Source organism: Pseudophryne corroboree, chromosome 4 (genome assembly GCF_028390025.1).
Source record: "Pseudophryne corroboree isolate aPseCor3 chromosome 4, aPseCor3.hap2, whole genome shotgun sequence".
Lineage (NCBI taxonomy): Eukaryota > Metazoa > Chordata > Amphibia > Anura > Myobatrachidae > Pseudophryne > Pseudophryne corroboree.
In genome coordinates, this window is record NC_086447.1 from 338,369,667 (window position 1) to 338,390,947 (window position 21,281).

The 21,281-nt window shown below is 44.3% G+C and overlaps 1 protein-coding gene across 1 annotated transcript in view; it reads right to left on the minus strand.

Annotated features, from left to right (window-relative positions):
* LOC134909505 (probable cation-transporting ATPase 13A4) overlaps positions 1-21,281 on the minus strand; it is a 332,428-nt gene that overhangs the window by 146,810 nt on the left and 164,337 nt on the right. The window contains exons 17-18 of the mRNA XM_063916442.1: positions 6,421-6,538; positions 2,600-2,724 (exon numbers count right to left, since the gene is read on the minus strand). Coding sequence (XP_063772512.1) covers positions 2,600-2,724; positions 6,421-6,538 — 243 coding nt within the window. The remainder of the gene's footprint in view (positions 1-2,599; positions 2,725-6,420; positions 6,539-21,281) is intronic.

Below are 21,281 nucleotides of genomic sequence, written 5' to 3' on the forward strand. Positions count from 1 at the left end.
AACAGTGACATATCACGTAATTACTGTCGAGAATGTGGCAATATAGGATCTTTATCACATATCTTCTGGTCATGCCCAGCTATCATTAATTTATGGATCTCAGTATTCTCCCTTATATCTAAAGTGTTACGCTTTGGGGTATCCCCTCACCCCAAATTAGCCCTCCTACTAATCTACACAGGACACCTATCGAATAATGACAGATGCATAATGAATCATATCTTAATTGCCCTTACCCCTACCCTTTTTATTTCTGTACCCCCATTTTCCTTTCTATTACACATGTTAAAACCTCAATAAAAATTCAATTTGAAAAAAAAAGTGTTATTTATTAAGGTGTATTGTAACTGAATAACAGCAAGCTCTCAAGCTAAGTGCATGAATATGGTATAAAGAGGATTTGTGTCCTAATCTGTTTTCTTGCAGTGTTCTATAAATGTCTGTGTATTATATATATATATATATATATATATATATATATATATATATATATATGGAGATCAAATAAGGCGGCACTCAGGAGACTGTATACATGTGAAACAAGCGGGTGCTTTATCAACGTTTCGGGGCACTGAACCCCGTCTTCGGGGTTCAGTGCCCCGAAGACGGGGTTCAGTGCCCCGAAACGTTGATAAAGCACCCGCTTGTTTCACATGTATGCAGTCTCCTGAGTGCCGCCTTATTTGATCTCCTTGTATGTACGGACCACCAGCCCGGAGGGAGGGCACCGGAGCACATTTACCACTTGCTGTACACATTTGTGAGTGCCGGACCAGTTCTTCATATATATATATATATATATATATATATATTAGCCCACTGCACCCCAACCTGGGGTTGGGAAGTACATAAGTGCACCCCTCTCCTGGGAATGGCGAGTGCAGTGGATTCCCGTACTGTATGTGTATAATAGGGTCAATTTTTAATTGGCCCATTTGTGATCATATCTCTCTCATGCACCCCTAAGCTCATTGACTTTTAACCTGGTCAGCTGCTGTTTAGGTGTGTTGGTGGCTGTCTCACTTTGAAAGCCAGAAGTCAGTTGGCAGGTGAGCCATAAGTGCGGCAGGTAAGCTTTAAACCAGGTAAGAACATTTGCCCCTATAAGACAGCAGTAGACAGGTCCTTAAATAAATCTAGGTGAAAGTTTATGTGACAAAGTAGGACTTGCGGTGAAATGGGGTCCCGTGGAGTGGGCCGCAAGCTTACATGCATTGTACAATTCATAAACCATTACTCCATTGTTTATTCAGATGTATACTAAAGAATTAAGGTGAATGAAGCTGCTAAGGAGATTGCAGGGTTCTCTGTATGTATGTGTGTGTATATATATATATATATATATATAAATATATATGAAGGGGTATCTTAGCATGGGCTTTCTCTTTTTGTCATGTCCCTTCCTCATTAAGCATTTGCATCATGTCCCTATTAGAAAAAAGTGAGAGGGGGATATGGGGGGGGGGGGGGGGGGGCGCGTGCCTATTCTCTTTTTGGCACAGGTCCCCAAATAGTCTAGTTATGGTTCTGAGTCGCAGGATAAAGTTGTTGTCAACTGTTAAAAAAAATGAAAAAAGTAGAAAAAACCCACTTGTGTGTGTTCAGGACAAGGCCGTGCCACTGCGTTAATATAAGCGCTGTGAGTCTCATTGTAAAGTTGTTGTCAATTGTCAAAAAACAATTTTAAAATAAAATCCAAATAAAAAAAATAAAAAAATTGGATGTGTGTAGGGACAAGCCATGTCGCCACACTAATAATATTTAAGCACTGTGAGAGTAGCAGTATAAAGTTGTTGTCATTTGTTAAAAAAAGATGTGCTGTAGATGTGATATAAATTTCTTTGTGTTTGTTCTGCTGCTCTGACACTTAGGGCCTAATTCAGATCTGATCGCAGCAGCAAATTTGTTAGATAATGGGCAAAACCATGTGCACTGCAGGGGGGGGTTGATATAACATGTGCAGAGAGAGTTAGAGTTGGGTGTAGTGTGTTCAAACTGAAATCTAAATTGCAATGTAAAAATAAAGCAGAAAGTATTTACCCTGCACAGAAACAAAATAACTCACCCAAATCTGACTCTGTCTGCACATGTTATATCTGCCCCACCTGCAGTGCACATGGTTTTGCCCATTAGCTAACAAATTTGGTGCTGCGATCATATCTGAATTAGGCCCTTAGTAATCAGCCAGCTCGCTCCAGCCTTTGGTCATTATTGGTGAACAAAATATTATGAGCTGTGTTGTGGTCAAAATTGACTGGAAATGACTGGAAATTAATGTTATTAAGATTAATAATACTGTAGGAACAAAAACAAGCCCATCTTTTGTGACTTTAGCAGTTTTTATTAATAAAAAAAAAAATACAGATCCAAAACATGTGAGGGCAGTTTTGGTGAAACCAAAATCCAACAACGACTTTAAACCAAACTACAGAGGTTGGCACACATCTCTAGTAATAATGATGGGTCATCATTAAACTAACTTGTAGAGTTATACAATTGTTCAGATTTATAACATGTATTGAATTCTAACGCCTACCAGTCTAAAACTACAGTTCTTATTATCAATTACAATAAATATATGAATAAATATATACAGTACCTGTCACCATCACAGTTCTAATGTTGGCTTCGTTGAGCTCCTGCAATACCGCATTTGTCTCTGGCTTAAGTCTGTTTTCTAGGATCAGTAAGCCTAGAAATATGAGGTCACACTCAACTTCTTCCCTTTAAAGAGATATCAAATTTTCAATATAAATGAAATGCAAGCTACAGATCAACTAGCAGTCACACATATAGGATATCTACATTCTATACATGATGCAAAGAATGTGCAGGATTATTTACCCCATTCTCACATAAAAAAAAAACATATGAATGGCATTACAGTTAAGCTGGGTACACACCTTTACAATTATCGGATTGATCACCCGATTTCGGCTTACCTGATAGGTACAGGTGAAACTCAGAAAATTTGAATATTGTGCAAAAGTTCATTTATGTCAGTAATTCAACTTAAAACTAAGGTGAAACTAATATATTATATAGACTCATTACATGCAAAGTGAGATATTTCAAGCCTTTATATATGTTATAATTGTGATGATTGTGGTTTACAGCTTAAGAAAAACCCAAATCCAAAATCTCAGAAAATTAAAATATTACATAAAATTCATTTAAAAAAAGGATTTTAAATAAAGAAATGTCAGCCCTCTGAAAAGTATAATCATGCATATGTACTCAGTACTTGATTTGGGCCACTTTTGCATGAATTACTGCCTCAATGCGGCGTGGCATGGATTCTATCAGCCTGTGGCACTGCTGAGGTGTTATGGAAGACCAGGATGCTTCAATAGCGGCCTTCAGCTTTTCTGCATTGTTTGGTCTCATGTCTCTCATCTTTCTCTTGGCTATGCCCCATACATTCTCTATGGGATTCAGGTCAGGCGAGTTTGAGGCAGCAATTCATGTTCAAACCAAGTACGGAGTACATACGCATGATTATACTTTTCAGAGGGCCAACATTTCTGTATTTAAAATCCTTTTTTTATTGATTTTATGTAATATTCTAATTTTCTGAGATTTTGGATTTGGGGTTTTAGTAAGCTGTAAGTCACAATCATCAAATTATAACAAATAAAGGCTCAAAATATCTCACTTTGCATGTAATGAGTCTATATAATACACTGCTCAAAAAAATAAAGGGAACAATTAAACAACACATCCTAGATCTGAATGAATGAAATATTCTTATTAAATACTTTGTTCTTTACATAGTTGAATGTGCTGACAACAAAATCACACAAAAATTATCAATGGAAATCAAATTTATTACCCCATGGAGGTCTGGATTTGGAGTCGCACTCAAAATTAAAGTGGAAAAACACACTACAGGCTGATCCAATTTTGATGTAATGTCCTTAAAACAAGTCAAAATGAGGCTCAGTAGTGCGTGTGGCCTCCATGTGCCTGTATGACCTCCCTACAATGCCTGGGCATGCTCCTGATGAGGTGGAGGATGGTCTCCTGAGGGATCTCCTCCCAGACCTGGACTAAAGCATCTGCCAACTCCTGGACAGTCTGTGGTGCAACGTGGCGTTGGTGGATGGAGCGAGACATGATGTCCCAGATGTACTCAATTGGATTCAGGTCTGGGGAACGGGCGGGCCAGTCCATAGCATCAATGCTTTCGTCTTGCAGGAACTGCTGACACACTCCAGCCACATGAGGTCTAGCATTGTCTTGCATTAGGAGGAACCCAGGGCCAACCGCACCAGCATATGGTCTCACAAGGGGTCTGAGGATCTCATCTCGGTACCTAATGGCAGTCAGGCTACCTCTGGCGAGCACATGGAAAGCTGTGCGGTCCCCCAAAGAAATGCCACCCCACACCATTACTGACCCACTGCCAAACCGGTCATGCTGGAGGATGTTACAGGCAGCAGAACGTTCTCCTTGGCATCTCCATACTCTGTCACGTCTGTCACATGTGCTCAGTGAGAACCTGCTTTCATCTGTGAAGAGCACAGGGCACCAGTGGTGAATTTGCCAATCTTGGTGTTCTCTGGCAAATGCCAAACGTCCTGCACGGTGTTGGGCTGTAAGCACAACCCCCACCTGTGGATGTCGGGCCCTCATACCACCCTCATGGAGTCTGTTTCTGATCAATTGAGTAGACACATGCACATTTGTGGCTTGCTGGAGGTCATTTTGCAGGGCTCTGGCAGTGCTCATCCTGTTCCTCCTTGCACAAAGGCTTGAGGTAGCGGTTCTACTGATGGGTTGTTGCCCTCCTACGGCCTCCTCCACATCTCCTGATGTACTGGCCTGTCTCCTGGTAGCGCCTCCATGCTCTGGACACTACGCTGACAGACACAGCAAACCTTCTTGCCACAGCTCGCATTGACGTGCCATCCTGGATGAACTGCACTACCTGAGCCACTTGTGTGGGTTGTAGACTCCGTTTCATGCTACTACTAGAGTGAAAGCACCGCCAGCTTTCAAAAGTGATCAAAACATCAGCCAGAAAGCATAGGAGCTGAGAAGTGGTCTGTGGTCACCACCTGCAGAACAACTACTTTATTGGGGGTGTTTTGCTAATTGCCTATAATTTCCACCTGCTGTCTATTCCATTTGCACAACAGCATGTGAAATTGATTGTAAATCAGTGTTGCTTCCTAAGTGGACAGTTTGATTTCACAGAAGTGTGATTGACTTGGAGTTACATTGTGTTGTTTAAGTGTTCCCTTTATTTTTTTGAGCAGTGTATATTAGTTTCACCTTTTAAGTGGAATAACTAAAAAAAATTAGATTTAGGACGTGAGAAGGGAGGGTTTGGGGGTTAGGGGGGTTAATTAGAATTGTTTCTCATTACCTTGCACGGCGCCGTATGCGATATTGTCTAATTGGCCGTGCAACACGGCTGGCCGGACAATATTGCATGCAACACTTTAATATAATATTTAAAGTTAGAATTATGTGGATAACATGGTTTAGCGAATATTACTACAGTAACATGTCGGCATTGTCCCTTCTGCATTATACTGTCGACAGCATAAATGTTGAAAAACATATGTATCCCATTTATAAAACATGTTACATCCTAACTTGCCAAACTATTGTTCTAAGAAGTTAAGCAAGTAAAACATAGAGATAAAAGAAATGAAAGGCCTTGCCTAATACAAAGACTAAAGAACAAAAAGAAAAAAAAAATTACCGATTGGACAATTGGGGAAAAGTGTTCTTGCTAAGGATCCAATTGACTGAAACGCTCAGTTACATAAATGGTAACTGATTGATAGTTACTATTACTACAGCAGGGCAATTATTACAGTATGTTCCTTTGGACCAGATGGTAGATATAAGACCCTAACTCTTGTCTGGAGGGGATCGGGCCAGGATCTTGATGGTCGGGATCTCGGCTATCACAATACTGACGTAAGAATCCCAACATGGATCAGAATGCCAGCGCTGGCATCCCAAATAGGAGGGTTAAGGTTATGCTGCAGGAAGGGATGGTTAGGTTTAGGATGTGGGGAGGGGGGATTAGGTTTAGGCACCCCCATAGGAGGGTTAGGGTTAGGCTGCATGGGTGTGGAGGAGGTTAGGTTTAGGCTGTGGGAAGGAGGGTTAGGGTTAGTCACCACTGGGGAGGGTTAGGCAAAGGGGGGGGGGTCAGAGGGGGGGCAGAGGGAGTTACGTTTAGACTGCGAGAAGGGAGGGTTAGGGGGGGTAATTAGAATTGTTTCCCAACCCCTGTTGGGATTCTAAGAATCAGGATGCTGCAGCTGTTGTTATGACAAGTTTTTGTACAGCAACCTACTCACCTCAGTAAACACCAGTGGCGGGAGGCTGCTTGGAAAGACAATGCAATATGATACTTTTTATTGATCCCAGTAGTATAAAAATCGATATAACTTTTACCTGTCTATGTCTAGTGAATCTGGAAGTCCATTATTCTGCAGTGATCGATACGCCAATCCAATAACTCTGAAACCTTGCTTTGTGTAGAAGTCAAGCATCTTGGAAAAACCTCGTGGAACTATTTAAGAAACATGACAGGTTTATGTCTTAATTAAGTGCAAAACTAGTTGCCAGTATTGGAAACAACAGGGGGTTAATTTATCACCCATTGTCAGTGAAATTGCCCTTCAAAGTGTTAGATTTATTATCCAGCATTTAGGAATGTCAAAATTGAATTTGCTAGCAATGTACAGTGGAAAAGAATCCTCTAACCTCCGGACCCACCCACAAAACCTTCAATGCCTCCCTATCTAATTACATCCCCTCTGTACAGTCCACACATATCCACACATATTTTGTCTTTCTTCACTTTCACATCCTCCTGACCCCTGGGCGAACATTGCCTGGTGACCGTGTCATACAGTCCATTAAGAACCTTTGCAATCTGGTGGACCATTATGAAACAGACAGCATTTATCCTTGTGTATCAATACATAGGGCCTAATTTAGATCTGATCGCAGCAGCAAATTTGTTAGCTAATGGGCAAAACCATGTGCACTGAAGGGGGGTCAGATATAACATGTGCAGAGAGAGTTAGATTTGAGTGTGGTGTGTTCAAACTGAAATCTATATTGCAGTGTAAAAATAAAGCAGCCAGTATTTTCCCTGCACAGAAACAAAATAATCCACCCAAATCTAACTCTCTCTGCACATGTTATATATGCCCCACCTGCAGTGCACATGGTTTTGAACATTAGCTAACAAATTTGCTACTGCGATCAGATCTGAATTAGGCCCCTAGTTTCCTATAGATTGTTAGCTTGTGAGCAAGGCCTTCCTACCTCTATGTCCAGTGGCATATCTATAATGGGTGCAGTGTGTGCAGTGCACACGGGCCCTTGGGTCCAGAGGGGGCCCACACCGCACCCATTTCTTCAGTACTTACCTTTCTGGTGTCCGTGCATGGGCTCCCTCCACTCCCATCACCATAGCCAGCAGCAGCACTGTTAGCACTCTATCTGAGCACTAGAGACTCTGGAAAAGTGCCAGAGTCTACAGCAAATGCTCAGGTCTCCATATATATGGCCGCTGTGTCATTTTTTCGGAAACTTGCGCATGCGCTGTAGACTCTGGCACTGTGCCAGAGTCTCTAGTGCTTAGACAGAGCGCTAACAGCGCTTATGCCGGCTATGGTGACGGGAGAGGAGGGGGCCCACACCCAGAGACTGAACACGGGTCCCCTCCTGTCTAGATTCGCCCCTCTCCATGTCTGTTATTACCCAGTTATGTTCTCTTACGGTTGTTCCAATCGTAAAGCACAACGGAATTTGCTGTGCTTCATAAGAAACTGTTAATAAATAATAAATAAAATAACTCACATATATCTTAGTGATTTACATGCAGTTTATGGTAGAGATGAGCGGGTTCGGTTCCTCGGAATCCGAACCCCCCCGAACTTCAGCCTTTTTACACGGGTCCGAGGCAGACTCGGATCTTCCCGCCTTGCTCGGCTAACCCGAGCGCGCCCGAACGTCATCATCCCGCTGTCGGATTCTCGCGAGGCTCGTATTCTATTGCGAGACTCGGATTCTATATAAGGAGCCGCGCGTCGCCGCCATTTTTCACACGTGCATTAAGATTGATAGGGAGAGGACGTGGCTGGCGTCCTCTCCGTTAGAATAGATAGAGACACTTGAGTTGATTACTTAGTAATTTTGGGGAGCATTAGGAGTACTCAGAGTGCAGAGTTTTGCTGATAGTTAGTTACTAGTGACTGACCACCACCAGTTTTATTTATTATTTAATATAATCCGTTCTCTGCCTGAAAAAAAACGATACACAGTCACATACCATATCTGTGCTCAGCCTCAGTGTGCTGCATGATAATATCATCTATGTATATCTGACTGTGCTGAGTGCTCACTGCTCACACAGCTGAATTGTGGGGGAGACTGGGGTGCAGTTATAGCAGGAGTACAGTGCACACTTTTGCTGCCAGTGTGACTGACCAGTGACCACCAGTATATTGTCTGCCTGAAAAAGTTAAACACTCCTGTGGTGTTTTTTTTTTTTTATTCTATAAACGCATTCTGCTGACAGTGTCCAGCAGGTCCGTCATTCATTATATTATATAAATATTTACCTGCAGTAGTGTTATATTTTTTTTGTTCATCTCTATCATCTTTATCATCTCTATATTAGCAGACGCAGTACGGTAGTCCACGGCTGTGGCTACCTCTGTGTCGTCAGTGCTCGTCCATAATTGTATACCTACCTGTGGTGGGGTTTTTTTTTCTATCTTCTTCATACTAGTAGTTTAGGAGTCTGCTGACAGTGTCCAGCAGGTCCGTCATTATATTATATATACCTGCAGTAGTGATATATATATATTTTTTATATCATTATCATCTCTATACTAGCAGACGCAGTACGGTAGTCCACGGCTGTAGCTACCTCTGTGTCGTCAGTGCTCGTCCATAATTGTATACCTACCTGTGGTGGGTTTTTTTTTTCTATCTTCTTCATACTAGTAGTTTAGGAGTCTGCTGACAGTGTCCAGCAGGTCCGTCATTATATTATATATACCTGCAGTAGTGATATATATATTTTTTATATCATTATCATCTCTATACTAGCAGACGCAGTACGGTAGTCCACGACTGTAGCTACCTCTGTGTCGTCAGTGCTCGTCCATAATTGTATACCTACCTGTGGTTTTTTTTTCTATCTTCTTCATACTAGTAGTTTAGGAGTCTGCTGACAGTGTCCAGCAGGTCCGTCATTATATTATATATACCTGCAGTAGTGATATATATATATTTTTTATATCATTATCATCTCTATACTAGCAGACGCAGTACGGTAGTCCACGGCTGTAGCTACCTCTGTGTCGTCAGTGCTCATCCATAATTGTATACCTACCTGTGGTGGGTTTTTTTTTTCTATCTTCTTCATACTAGTAGTTTAGGAGTCTGCTGACAGTGTCCAGCAGGTCCGTCATTATATTATATATACCTGCAGTAGTGATATATATATATTTTTTATATCATTATCATCTCTATACTAGCAGACGCAGTACGGTAGTCCACGGCTGTAGCTACCTCTGTGTCATCAGTCACTCGTCATCCATAAGTATACTAGTATCCATCCATCTCCATCCTTTTAGTTGTGCCTATTAAAATATGGAGAACAAAAATGTTGAGGTTCCAAAAATAGGGAAAGATCAAGATCCACTTCCACCTCGTGCTGAAGCTGCTGCCACTAGTCATGGCCGAGACGATGAAATTCCATCAACGTCGTCTGCCAAGGCCGATGCCCAATGTCATAGTACAGAGCATGTAAAATCCAAAACACAAAATATCAGTAAAAAAAGGACTCAAAAATCTAAAATAAAATCGTCGGAGGAGAAGCGTAAACTTGCCAATATGCCATTTACCACACGGAGTGGCAAGGAACGGCTGAGGCCCTGGCCTATGTTCATGGCTAGTGGTTCAGCTTCACATGAGGATGGAAGCACTCAGCCTCTCGCTAGAAAAATGAAAAGACTTAAGCTGGCAAAAGCACAGCAAAGAACTGTGCGTTCTTCGAAATCACAAATCCACAAGGAGAGTCCAATTGTGTCGGTTGCGATGCCTGACCTTCCCAACACTGGACGTGAAGAGCATGCACCTTCCACCATTTGCACGCCCCCTGCAAGTGCTGGTAGGAGCACCCGCAGTCCAGTTCCTGATAGTCAGATTGAAGATGTCAGTGTTGAAGTACACCAGGATGAGGAGGATATGGGTATTGCTGGCGCTGGGGAGGAAATTGACAAGGAGGATTCTGATGGTGAGGTGGTTTGTTTAAGTCAGGCACCCGGGGAGACACCTGTTGTCCGTGGGAGGAATATGGCCATTGACATGCCTGGTGAAAATACCAAAAAAATCAGCTCTTCGGTGTGGAAGTATTTCAACAGAAATGCGGACAACAGGTGTCAAGCCGTGTGTTGCCTTTGTCAAGCTGTAATAAGTAGGGGTAAGGACGTTAACCACCTCGGAACATCCTCCCTTATACGTCACCTGCAGCACATTCATCATAAGTCAGTGACAAGTTCAAAAACTTTGGGCGACAGCGGAAGCAGTCCACTGACCTGTAAATCCCTTCGTCTTGTAACCAAGCTCACGCAAACCACCCCACCAACTCCCTCAGTGTCAATTTCCTCCTTCCCCAGGAATGCCAATAGTCCTGCAGGCCATGTCACTGGCAATTCTGACGAGTCCTCTCCTGCCTGGGATTCCTCCGATGCATCCTTGAGTGTAACGCCTACTGCTGCTGGCGCTGCTGTTGTTGCTGCTGGAAGTCGATGGTCATCCCAGAGGGGAAGCCGTAAGACCACTTTTACTACTTCCACCAAGCAATTGACTGTCCAACAGTCCTTTGCGAGGAAGATGAAATATCACAGCAGTCATCCTGCTGCAAAGCGGATAACTGAGGCCTTGGCATCCTGGGCGGTGAGAAACGTGGTTCCAGTATCCATCATTACTGCAGAGCCAACTATAGACTTGATTGAGGTACTGTGTCCCCGGTACCAAATACCATCTAGGTTCCATTTCTCTAGGCAGGCGATACCGAAAATGTACACAGACCTCAGAAAAAGACTCACCAGTGTCCTAAAAAATGCAGTTGTACCCAATGTCCACTTAACCACGGACATGTGGACAAGTGGAGCAGGGCAGACTCAGGACTATATGACTGTGAGAGCCCACTGGGTAGATGTATTGACTCCCGCCGCAAGAACAGCAGCGGCGGCACCAGTAGCAGCATCTCGCAAACGCCAACTCTTTCCTAGGCAGGCTACGCTTTGTATCACCGCTTTCCAGAATACGCACACAGCTAAAAACCTCTTACGGCAACTGAGGAAGATCATCGCAGAATGGCTTACCCCAATTGGACTCTCCTGTGGATTTGTGGCAACGGACAACGCCAGCAATATTGTGTGTGCATTAAATATGGGCAAATTCCAGCACGTCCCATGTTTTGCACATACCTTGAATTTGGTGGTGCAGAATTATTTAAAAAACGAGAGGGGCGTGCAAGAGATGCTGTCGGTGGCCAGAAGAATTGCGGGACACTTTCCGCGTACAGGCACCACGTACAGAAGACTGGAGCAACACCAAAAACGCCTGAACCTGCCCTGCCATCATCTGAAGCAAGAAGTGGTAACGAGGTGGAATTCAACCCTCTATATGCTTCAGAGGTTGAAGGAGCAGCAAAAGGCCATTCAAGCCTATACAACTGACCACGATATAGGAGGTGGAATGCACCTGTCTCAAGCGCAGTGGAGAATGATTTCAACGTTGTGCAAGGTTCTGCAACCTTTTGAACTTGCCACACGTGAAGTCAGTTCAGACACTGCCAGCCTGAGTCAGGTCATTCCCCTCATCAGGCTTTTGCAGAAGAAGCTGGAGACATTGAAGGAGGAGCTAACACTGAGCGATTCTGCTAGGCATGTGGGACTTGTGGATGGAGCCCTTAATTCGCTTAACAAGGATTCACGGGTGGTCAATCTGTTGAAATCAGAGCACTACATTTTGGCCACCGTGCTCGATCCTAGATTTAAAACCTACGTTGTATCTCTCTTTCCGGCAGACACAAGTCTGCAGGGGTTCAAAGAACTGCTGGTGAGAAAATTGTCAAGTCAAGCGGAACGCGACCTGTCAACATCTCCTCCTTCACATTCTCCCGCAACTGGGGGTGCGAGGAAAAGGCTCAGAATTCCGAGCCCACCCGCTGGCGGTGATGCAGGGCAGTCTGGAGCGACTGCTGATGCTGACATCTGGTCCGGACTGAAGGACCTGACAACGATTACGGACATGTCGTCTACTGTCACTGCATATGATTCTCTCACCATTGAAAGAATGGTGGAGGATTATATGAGTGACCGCATCCAAGTAGGCACGTCAGACAGTCCGTACGTATACTGGCAGGAAAAAGAGGCAATTTGGAGGCCCTTGCACAAACTGGCTTTATTCTACCTAAGTTGCCCTCCCACAAGTGTGTACTCCGAAAGAGTGTTTAGTGCCGCCGCTCACCTTGTCAGCAATCGGCGTACGAGGTTACTTCCAGAAAATGTGGAGAAGATGATGTTCATTAAAATGAATTATAATCAATTCCTCCGTGGAGACATTCACCAGCAGCAATTGCCTCCACAAAGTACACAGGGAGCTGTGATGGTGGATTCCAGTGGGGACGAATTGATAATCTGTGAGGAGGGGGATGTACACGGTGATGAATCGGAGGATGATGATGAGGTGGACATCTTGCCTCTGTAGAGCCAGTTTGTGCAAGGAGAGATTAATTGCTTCTTTTTTGGTGGGGGTCCAAACCAACCCGTCATTTCAGTCACAGTCGTGTGGCAGACCCTGTCACTGAAATGATGGGTTGGTTAAAGTGTGCATGTCCTGTTTATACAACATAAGGGTGGGTGGGAGGGCCCAAGGACAATTCCATCTTGCACCTCTTTTTTCTTTCATTTTTCTTTGCGTCATGTGCTGTTTGGGGAGTGTTTTTTGGAAGGGCCATCCTGCGTGACACTGCAGTGCCACTCCTAGATGGGCCAGGTGTTTGTGTCGGCCACTAGGGTCGCTTATCTTAGTCACACAGCTACCTCATTGCGCCTCTTTTTTTTCTTCTTTGCGTCATGTGCTGTTTGGGGAGTATTTTTTGGAAGGGCCATCCTGCGTGACACTGCAGTGCCACTCCTAGATGGGCCAGGTGTTTGTGTCGGCCACTAGGGTCACTTATCTTAGTCACACAGCTACCTCATTGCGCCTCTTTTTTTTCTTCTTTGCGTCATGTGCTGTTTGGGGAGTATTTTTTGGAAGGGCCATCCGGCCTGACACTGCAGTGCCACTCCTAGATGGGCCAGGTGTTTGTGTCGGCCACTAGGGTCGCTTAGCTTACTCACACAGCTACCTCATTGCGCCTCTTTTTTTCTTCTTTGCGTCATGTGCTGTTTGGGGAGTGTTTTTTGGAAGGGCCATCCTGCGTGACACTGCAGTGCCACTCCTAGATGGGCCAGGTGTTTGTGTCGGCCACTAGGGTTACTTATCTTAGTCACACAGCTACCTCATTGCGCCTCTTTTTTTTCTTCTTTGCGTCATGTGCTGTTTGGGGAGTATTTTTTGGAAGGGCCATCCTGCGTGACACTGCAGTGCCACTCCTAGATGGGCCAGGTGTTTGTGTCGGCCACTAGGGTCACTTATCTTAGTCACACAGCTACCTCATTGCGCCTCTTTTTTTTCTTCTTTGCGTCATGTGCTGTTTGTGGAGTATTTTTTGGAAGGGCCATCCGGCCTGACACTGCAGTGCCACTCCTAGATGGGCCAGGTGTTTGTGTCGGCCACTAGGGTCGCTTAGCTTACTCACACAGCTACCTCATTGCGCCTCTTTTTTTCTTTGCGTCATGTGCTGTTTGGGGAGTGTTTTTTGGAAGGGCCATCCTGCGTGACACTGCAGTGCCACTCCTAGATGGGCCAGGTGTTTGTGTCGGCCACTAGGGTCACTTATCTTAGTCACACAGCTACCTCATTGCGCCTCTTTTTTTTCTTCTTTGCGTCATGTGCTGTTTGGGGAGTATTTTTTGGAAGGGCCATCCTGCGTGACACTGCAGTGCCACTCCTAGATGGGCCAGGTGTTTGTGTCGGCCACTAGGGTCACTTATCTTAGTCACACAGCTTCCTCATTGCGCCTCTTTTTTTTCTTCTTTGCGTCATGTGCTGTTTGGGGAGTATTTTTTGGAAGGGCCATCCGGCCTGACACTGCAGTGCCACTCCTAGATGGGCCAGGTGTTTGTGTCGGCCACTAGGGTCGCTTAGCTTACTCACACAGCTACCTCATTGCGCCTCTTTTTTTCTTCTTTGCGTCATGTGCTGTTTGGGGGAGTATTTTTTGGAAGGGCCATCCGGCCTGACACTGCAGTGCCACTCCTAGATGGGCCAGGTGTTTGTGTCGGCCACTAGGGTCGCTTAGCTTACTCACACAGCTACCTCATTGCGCCTCTTTTTTTCTTTGCGTCATGTGCTGTTTGGGGAGTGTTTTTTGGAAGGGCCATCCTGCGTGACACTGCAGTGCCACTCCTAGATGGGCCAGGTGTTTGTGTCGGCCACTAGGGTCGCTGAGCTTAGTCACACAGCTACCTCATTGCGCCTCTTTTTTTCTTTGCGTCATGTGCTGTTTGGGGAGTGTTTTTTGGAAGGGCCATCCTGCGTGACACTGCAGTGCCACTCCTAGATGGGCCAGGTGTTTGTGTCGGCCACTAGGGTCACTTATCTTAGTCACACAGCTACCTCATTGCGCCTCTTTTTTTTCTTCTTTGCGTCATGTGCTGTTTGGGGGAGTATTTTTTGGAAGGGTCATCCGGCCTGACACTGCAGTGCCACTCCTAGATGGGCCAGGTGTTTGTGTCGGCCACTAGGGTCGCTTAGCTTACTCACACAGCTACCTCATTGCGCCTCTTTTTTTCTTTGCGTCATGTGCTGTTTGGGGAGTGTTTTTTGGAAGGGCCATCCTGCGTGACACTGCAGTGCCACTCCTAGATGGGCCAGGTGTTTGTGTCGGCCACTAGGGTCGCTGAGCTTAGTCACACAGCTACCTCATTGCGCCTCTTTTTTTCTTTGCGTCATGTGCTGTTTGGGGAGTGTTTTTTGGAAGGGCCATCCTGCGTGACACTGCAGTGCTACTCCTAGATGGGCCAGGTGTTTGTGTCGGCCACTTGGGTCGCTGAGCTTAGTCATCCAGCGACCTCGGTGCAAATTTTAGGACTAAAAATAATATTGTGAGGTGTGAGGTGTTCAGAATAGACTGAAAATGAGTGGAAATTATGGTTATTGAGGTTAATAATACTTTGGGATCAAAATGACCCCCAAATTCTATGATTTTAGCTGTTTTTTAGGGTTTTTTGAAAAAAACACCCGAATCCAAAACACACCCGAATCCGACAAAAAAAATTTGGTGAGGTTTTGCGAAAACGCGTTCGAACCCAAAACACGGCCACGGAACCAAACCCAAAACCAAAACACAAAACCCGAAAAATTTCCGGTGCACATCTCTAGTTTATGGGAAAGTGCTATTATTAGTGTAACAAAAAGCATTCCTTAACATTGCCACGTATTGGTGAATAATTAAATGTGTGTACCCAGTATTTGTAAAATGCTAAATAATTATTAGTATATTCAATACTTAAAAAAATATATGAATTTGTCTCTGTACAGTTACATACTTACCTACTGTTTTTTTTTTTGTCTTAATAACATGTGATACATGGGTATCACATTTTAATGAAGATAGATCTCTGATCAGAGATTTTCAATGTGAAGAGTCAACATCCGCGTGCTCATCTATGTCAGAGATGAGAGACCGCACCTAGATTATCTGGCCGCCTTTTAGGTAAGCAGGCTCCTGGATATTTGCTCAATCTAATGTGTTTTTTTTTTACATCCAAGGATATTTTGGGTGCAGCAAGGGCATATCAGAAGCACTAGGCAGTGGCGTAACTAGGGGTCCGCAGCCACTGCGAGCACTTGGAGGCGCGCAGGGCAGTGGGGCGCCCTAGCTGCTGCCACTGATTCTATTTTGTGAAGGAGGGACACGGAGGGCACAGCATGCGCCTCTCCTGTGTGTCCCTCCTGGGTCTCCGTCTGCAGCGGCGTGTCTGTTTAATGAAGTGTCCGTTCATGAGCCAATTAGAGCTCACGAACGGGCACTTCATTAAACAGACACGCCGCTGCCACCGGAGACCCAGGAGGGACACACAGGACAGGTGCGCGCTGTGCCCTCCGTGTCCATCCTTCACAAAACAAACAGCACAGCAGCGGGGAAGCCCGGAGGGGACTGGAGGGATGGGGGTGTACCTGGCACTGGGGGGGAGCATATTTGGGCACTGGGGGAGAGCATATTTGGGCACTGGGGGAGAGTATATTTGGCACTGGGGGGAGCATATTTGGGCACTGGGGGAGAGCATATTTGGCACTGGGGGGGAGCATATTTGGGCACTGGGGGAGAGCATATATGGGCACTGGGGGAGAGCATATATGGGCACTGGGGGAGAGCATATTTGGCACTGGGGAGGAGCATATTTGGGCACTGGGGGATAGCATTTTTGGCACTGGGGGAGAGCATATTTGGGCATGGGGGGGAGCATATTTGGGCACTGGGGGAGAGCATATTTGGCACTGGGGGTCCAGGGGCGGATCCAGGAAAAAATTATAGGGGGGGCAACTTGTCACGCCGAAGGCGCGTGGTCCTATGAAGGTGCGCGTGGCATCACAACAAGGTGACCTAGCAACAAGGGTCATGGCCTCAAAGGGAATGTCGAATTCGTAAGACTGGAAGAGGGTGACACTTTGGAGAGGCAGAGGGTGACAGGAGAGAGAGGGTGATGGGTTTATAGTGACGCAGGGAAGAGGCAGAGGGTGAGGCAGTGGGTGAAGGAAAAAATAGTGCTGCTGCCTGGCTCATCTTCCTCACCAAACGCACTACGTCCACCTCCCCTCTCCTACAGGCCCTTCACTGGCTTCCCTTCCCTTTCAGAATCCAATTCAAACTTCTCACACTCACTTACAAAGCCCTCACCAACTCCTCTCCCATTTACATCTCTGACCTTATCTCCCTTTACTCTCTCACCCGTCCTCTTCGCTCTGCTAATGCACGCCGACTCTCCTGTCTTCTGATTACTTCCTCCCACTCCTATCTCCAAGATTTTTCACGTGCTGCTCCCTTTCTCTGGAATTCTTTGCCTCTCCCCCTCAGACTCTCCACCTCTCTACAAAACTTCAAACGGGCTCTAAGACCCACTTCTTTACCAAACCCAGCCAAATCTCATCCTAACCCTCTGTTCCACGCTCTCTATGTACCCCATCTGTGTCACCCCTGTCTGTCTACCCCTTAGAATGTAAGCTCTCACGGGTAGGGCCCTCTTCCCTCATGTGCTTATACTTTTCTTACTTTAATAATCCTCAAGTGCTCAAATCCCGCAGTTTTTTGGCCACCTGGAACTCATCTCTACGTCATTTACTGGTGTAGATATGCTTAGTTACCCTGTACTTGTCCTATATTGTCTTCAACTGTAAGTCACTGTTTTCCTGTTTTGATTATGTGCATATGTACTCTGTAATTGGGTGCTGTGGAACCCTTGTGGCGCCATATAAATAAAGGATAATAATAATAAATAATAATAGTGGGAGACGGAGAGGCAGTGGGTGACAGTGAGAGGCAGTGTGGGTAACACCAGGAAAAGGGTGACGAGAAAAAGTGGGTGATGCCAGGGGGAGGTGGCAGTGGGTAACAAGGAGAGGGGGACAGGGAGAGGCAGTGGGTACCTAAGGTCTCTGTAGGAGTAGGAGGGAGTAGTGAAACATTTGTAGTGAGGTTTACAGAGACATGAAGGGAAAGTATCACTGGGGAAACAGACAGAAGAAAACATGGGAGCTTAACACAATAGCTGAGAGGAAAGGGAACAAGAGAGGGAGAGAGAGAGAGAGAGAGAGAGAGAGAGAGAGAGAGAGAAAGAGGAAGAGAGAGAAAGGGAAAGGGAGAGAGAGAGGGGGGGGGGAGAGGCAGGGGCTCCTAATCCCAGCAAACAGCCTAATATATCCTATCTAAGAATTAATAAAGCACAAGTGTATCCTGGCACTGCAACTGAGTGCCAGGTAAATTTATATATATATATATATATATATATATATATATATGTATAACTTGTGGTGGGTCCGGCACTCCAATAACTGAAGAGAATGTGTCCTGTTGCCTTCACTGTCCAAATGGGTAAATACAATCAAGCGATGTGCGGCACTCAGGTATTGAAATAAATAGTCACCACTATCTGTCCGTCTTCAACGTTTCAATTTTTACTCAAAAAATTGTCATCAGGAAGCATGTACATACAAAAACTACTCACCTTATATCCCCCACCATTGTGCTCGTGTGATGCGCCCGTCCGGCGGAGTCCGTCCGGCGCCTGTAGCGCTGAAAGATGACGTCATCGCGTATAGCGTGATGCACGTCCAAGTGTACCCATCACCATGGTAACCCGGTGACACTCTCCTGTATACATATAAACAAAGTGATGTACTGCTGGCAATGTGAAAAGTGCAGACATCTAGTCCAACAACAGTAGCTTAAAAATAAACTATGGAAGCAATGTGTGAGAAGGGGATCATGATATCCGTCATATATAAATAATGCATTACAACACCTGTAATGCAGGGAAATAGTAAGCTAGCTCTGCCCGGATACATGTAGTATTTCTGTGATATTCCCAGATACTGGGTGCATTATACATAAAGCTGACAGTAAATAAAGGAATATCCTCCTACAGTCTGTATACTGAGTAAATGCTCCTTACGGGCTATAAGCTGGAATGATGGTGAGAAAAAATATAATTATAATTGACTGAAAATCAGAAAAAGCGTAATTAAATAGCTAATAAATTAGAAAATGCAGGTGGGGCCACTAATCAATGGTGGAAAAACCATAAAGTCAGATCAAAAAAATCAAGTAATCAAAAAAATCAAAAAAATATGAAAAATATTCAAACAAATATATATAATGAATTTTCAAAAATGTTTTTTCAGAAAAAACATGCTAATGATACAGCTTCATTTAGTCCTCTTGGTGTGATCACATCCATCTTTCTGATCCATCTGATCTCACATCTGAGTAAGGCCTTGTGCCTGTCCCCGCCTCTGGTTCTCATAGGTATATGATCGATCATTCGATACCTTAAACTAGCTAAGGGATGTTTCATGGTGGCAAAATGGCGTGCCACTGGTTGATCACTGGTTCCTTTGGTGAAGGCCAATCTAATCGCTGATCTGTGTGCCGTCATTCTTTCCTTGAACTTCCTCATTGTTTTACCAATATAGCTTAAGCCGCAGGGGCAAATTATTTGGTAAATCACGTATGTCGATTCACACGTTAAATGATGTTGAATGCGGATTTTATAGCCAAGGTGTGGATGGCAAAAGGTGTCCCCAGTAATGAGGTACTGGCACGTCGTGCAGGAACAGCGGAAGCAGCCCATCTTGCGTGTTGGTAAAAAGGTATTGCTGGGCGGTTTCGTTTTCTCAGATATGTCCGTTTTAACCAAGATGTCTCTTAGGTTTTTAGAGCGCTGATAACACGGCATGATGTCAGTATCTTGCATGTTAAGTTTTTTGTCTGTTTGAATAAGGTTCCAATATTTTTTAGTTGCTTTATCTGTCTCTTGTGATGCAATGTTGAATACACTCTTCCAAGGGAATTTGGATCTTGATGTATCTGAGGTTTTCTTCTGTAGGAGTTGACTTCTTTCCATTGATAACACCTTAGATTTAGTAATGCTGAGGGTTTTGGGATCATAGCCTCTCAAAATAAAACGGTTGATCAGTTCGTCTATTTGGGCAGCTGCTATAGAAACATCTGTATTTATTCTGAGGATCCTAATCATTTGTGAGTAAGGCAAGCCTCGTTTTAGCCCTTTAGGGTGACAACTCGTGTTATGAAGGAATGTATTACGGTCTGTCGGTTTTGTAAAGACAGTAGTATTGATAGATGAGTTAATAATGGATATCTTGACATCCAAAAAATCAATGGTGTTCTGATCCATTTTATAAATGAGTTTCATCCAGTAGCCCCGTGAAACTCATTTATAAAATGGATCAGAACACCATTGATTTTTTGGATGTCAAGATATCCATTATTAACTCATCTATCAATACTACTGTCTTTACAAAACCGACAGACCGTAATACATTCCTTCATAACACGAGTTGTCACCCTAAAGGGCTAAAACGAGGCTTGCCTTACTCACAAATGATTAGGATCCTCAGAATAAATACAGATGTTTCTATAGCAGCTGCCCAAATAGACGAACTGATCAACCGTTTTATTTTGAGAGGCTATGATCCCAAAACCCTCAGCATTACTAAATCTAAGGTGTTATCAATGGAAAGAAGTCAACTCCTACAGAAGAAAACCTCAGATACATCAAGATCCAAATTCCCTTGGAAGAGTGTATTCAACATTGCATCACAAGAGACAGATAAAGCAACTAAAAAATATTGGAACCTTATTCAAACAGACAAAAAACTTAACATGCAAGATACTGACATCATGCCGTGTTATCAGCGCTCTAAAAACCTAAGAGACATCTTGGTTAAAACGGACATATCTGAGAAAACGAAACCGCCCAGCAATACCTTTTTACCAACACGCAAGATGGGCTGCTTCCGCTGTTCCTGCACGACGTGCCAGTACCTCATTACTGGGGACACCTTTTGCCATCCACACCTTGGCTATAAAATCCGCATTCAACATCATTTAACGTGTGAATCGACATACGTGATTTACCAAATAATTTGCCCCTGCGGCTTAAGCTATATTGGTAAAACAATGAGGAAGTTCAAGGAAAGAATGACGGCACACAGATCAGCGATTAGATTGGCCTTAACCAAAGGAACCAGTGATCAACCAGTGGCACGCCATTTTGCCACCATGAAACATCCCTTAGCTAGTTTAAGGTATCGAATGATCGATCATATACCTATGAGAACCAGAGGCGGGGACAGGCACAAGGCCTTACTCAGATGTGAGATCAGATGGATCAGAAAGATGGATGTGATCACACCAAGAGGACTAAATGAAGCTGTATCATTAGCATGTTTTTTCTGAAAAAACATTTTTGAAAATTCATTATATATATTTGTTTGAATATTTTTCATATTTTTTTGATTTTTTTGATTACTTGATTTTTTTGATCTGACTTTATGGTTTTTCCACCATTGATTAGTGGCCCCACCTGCAT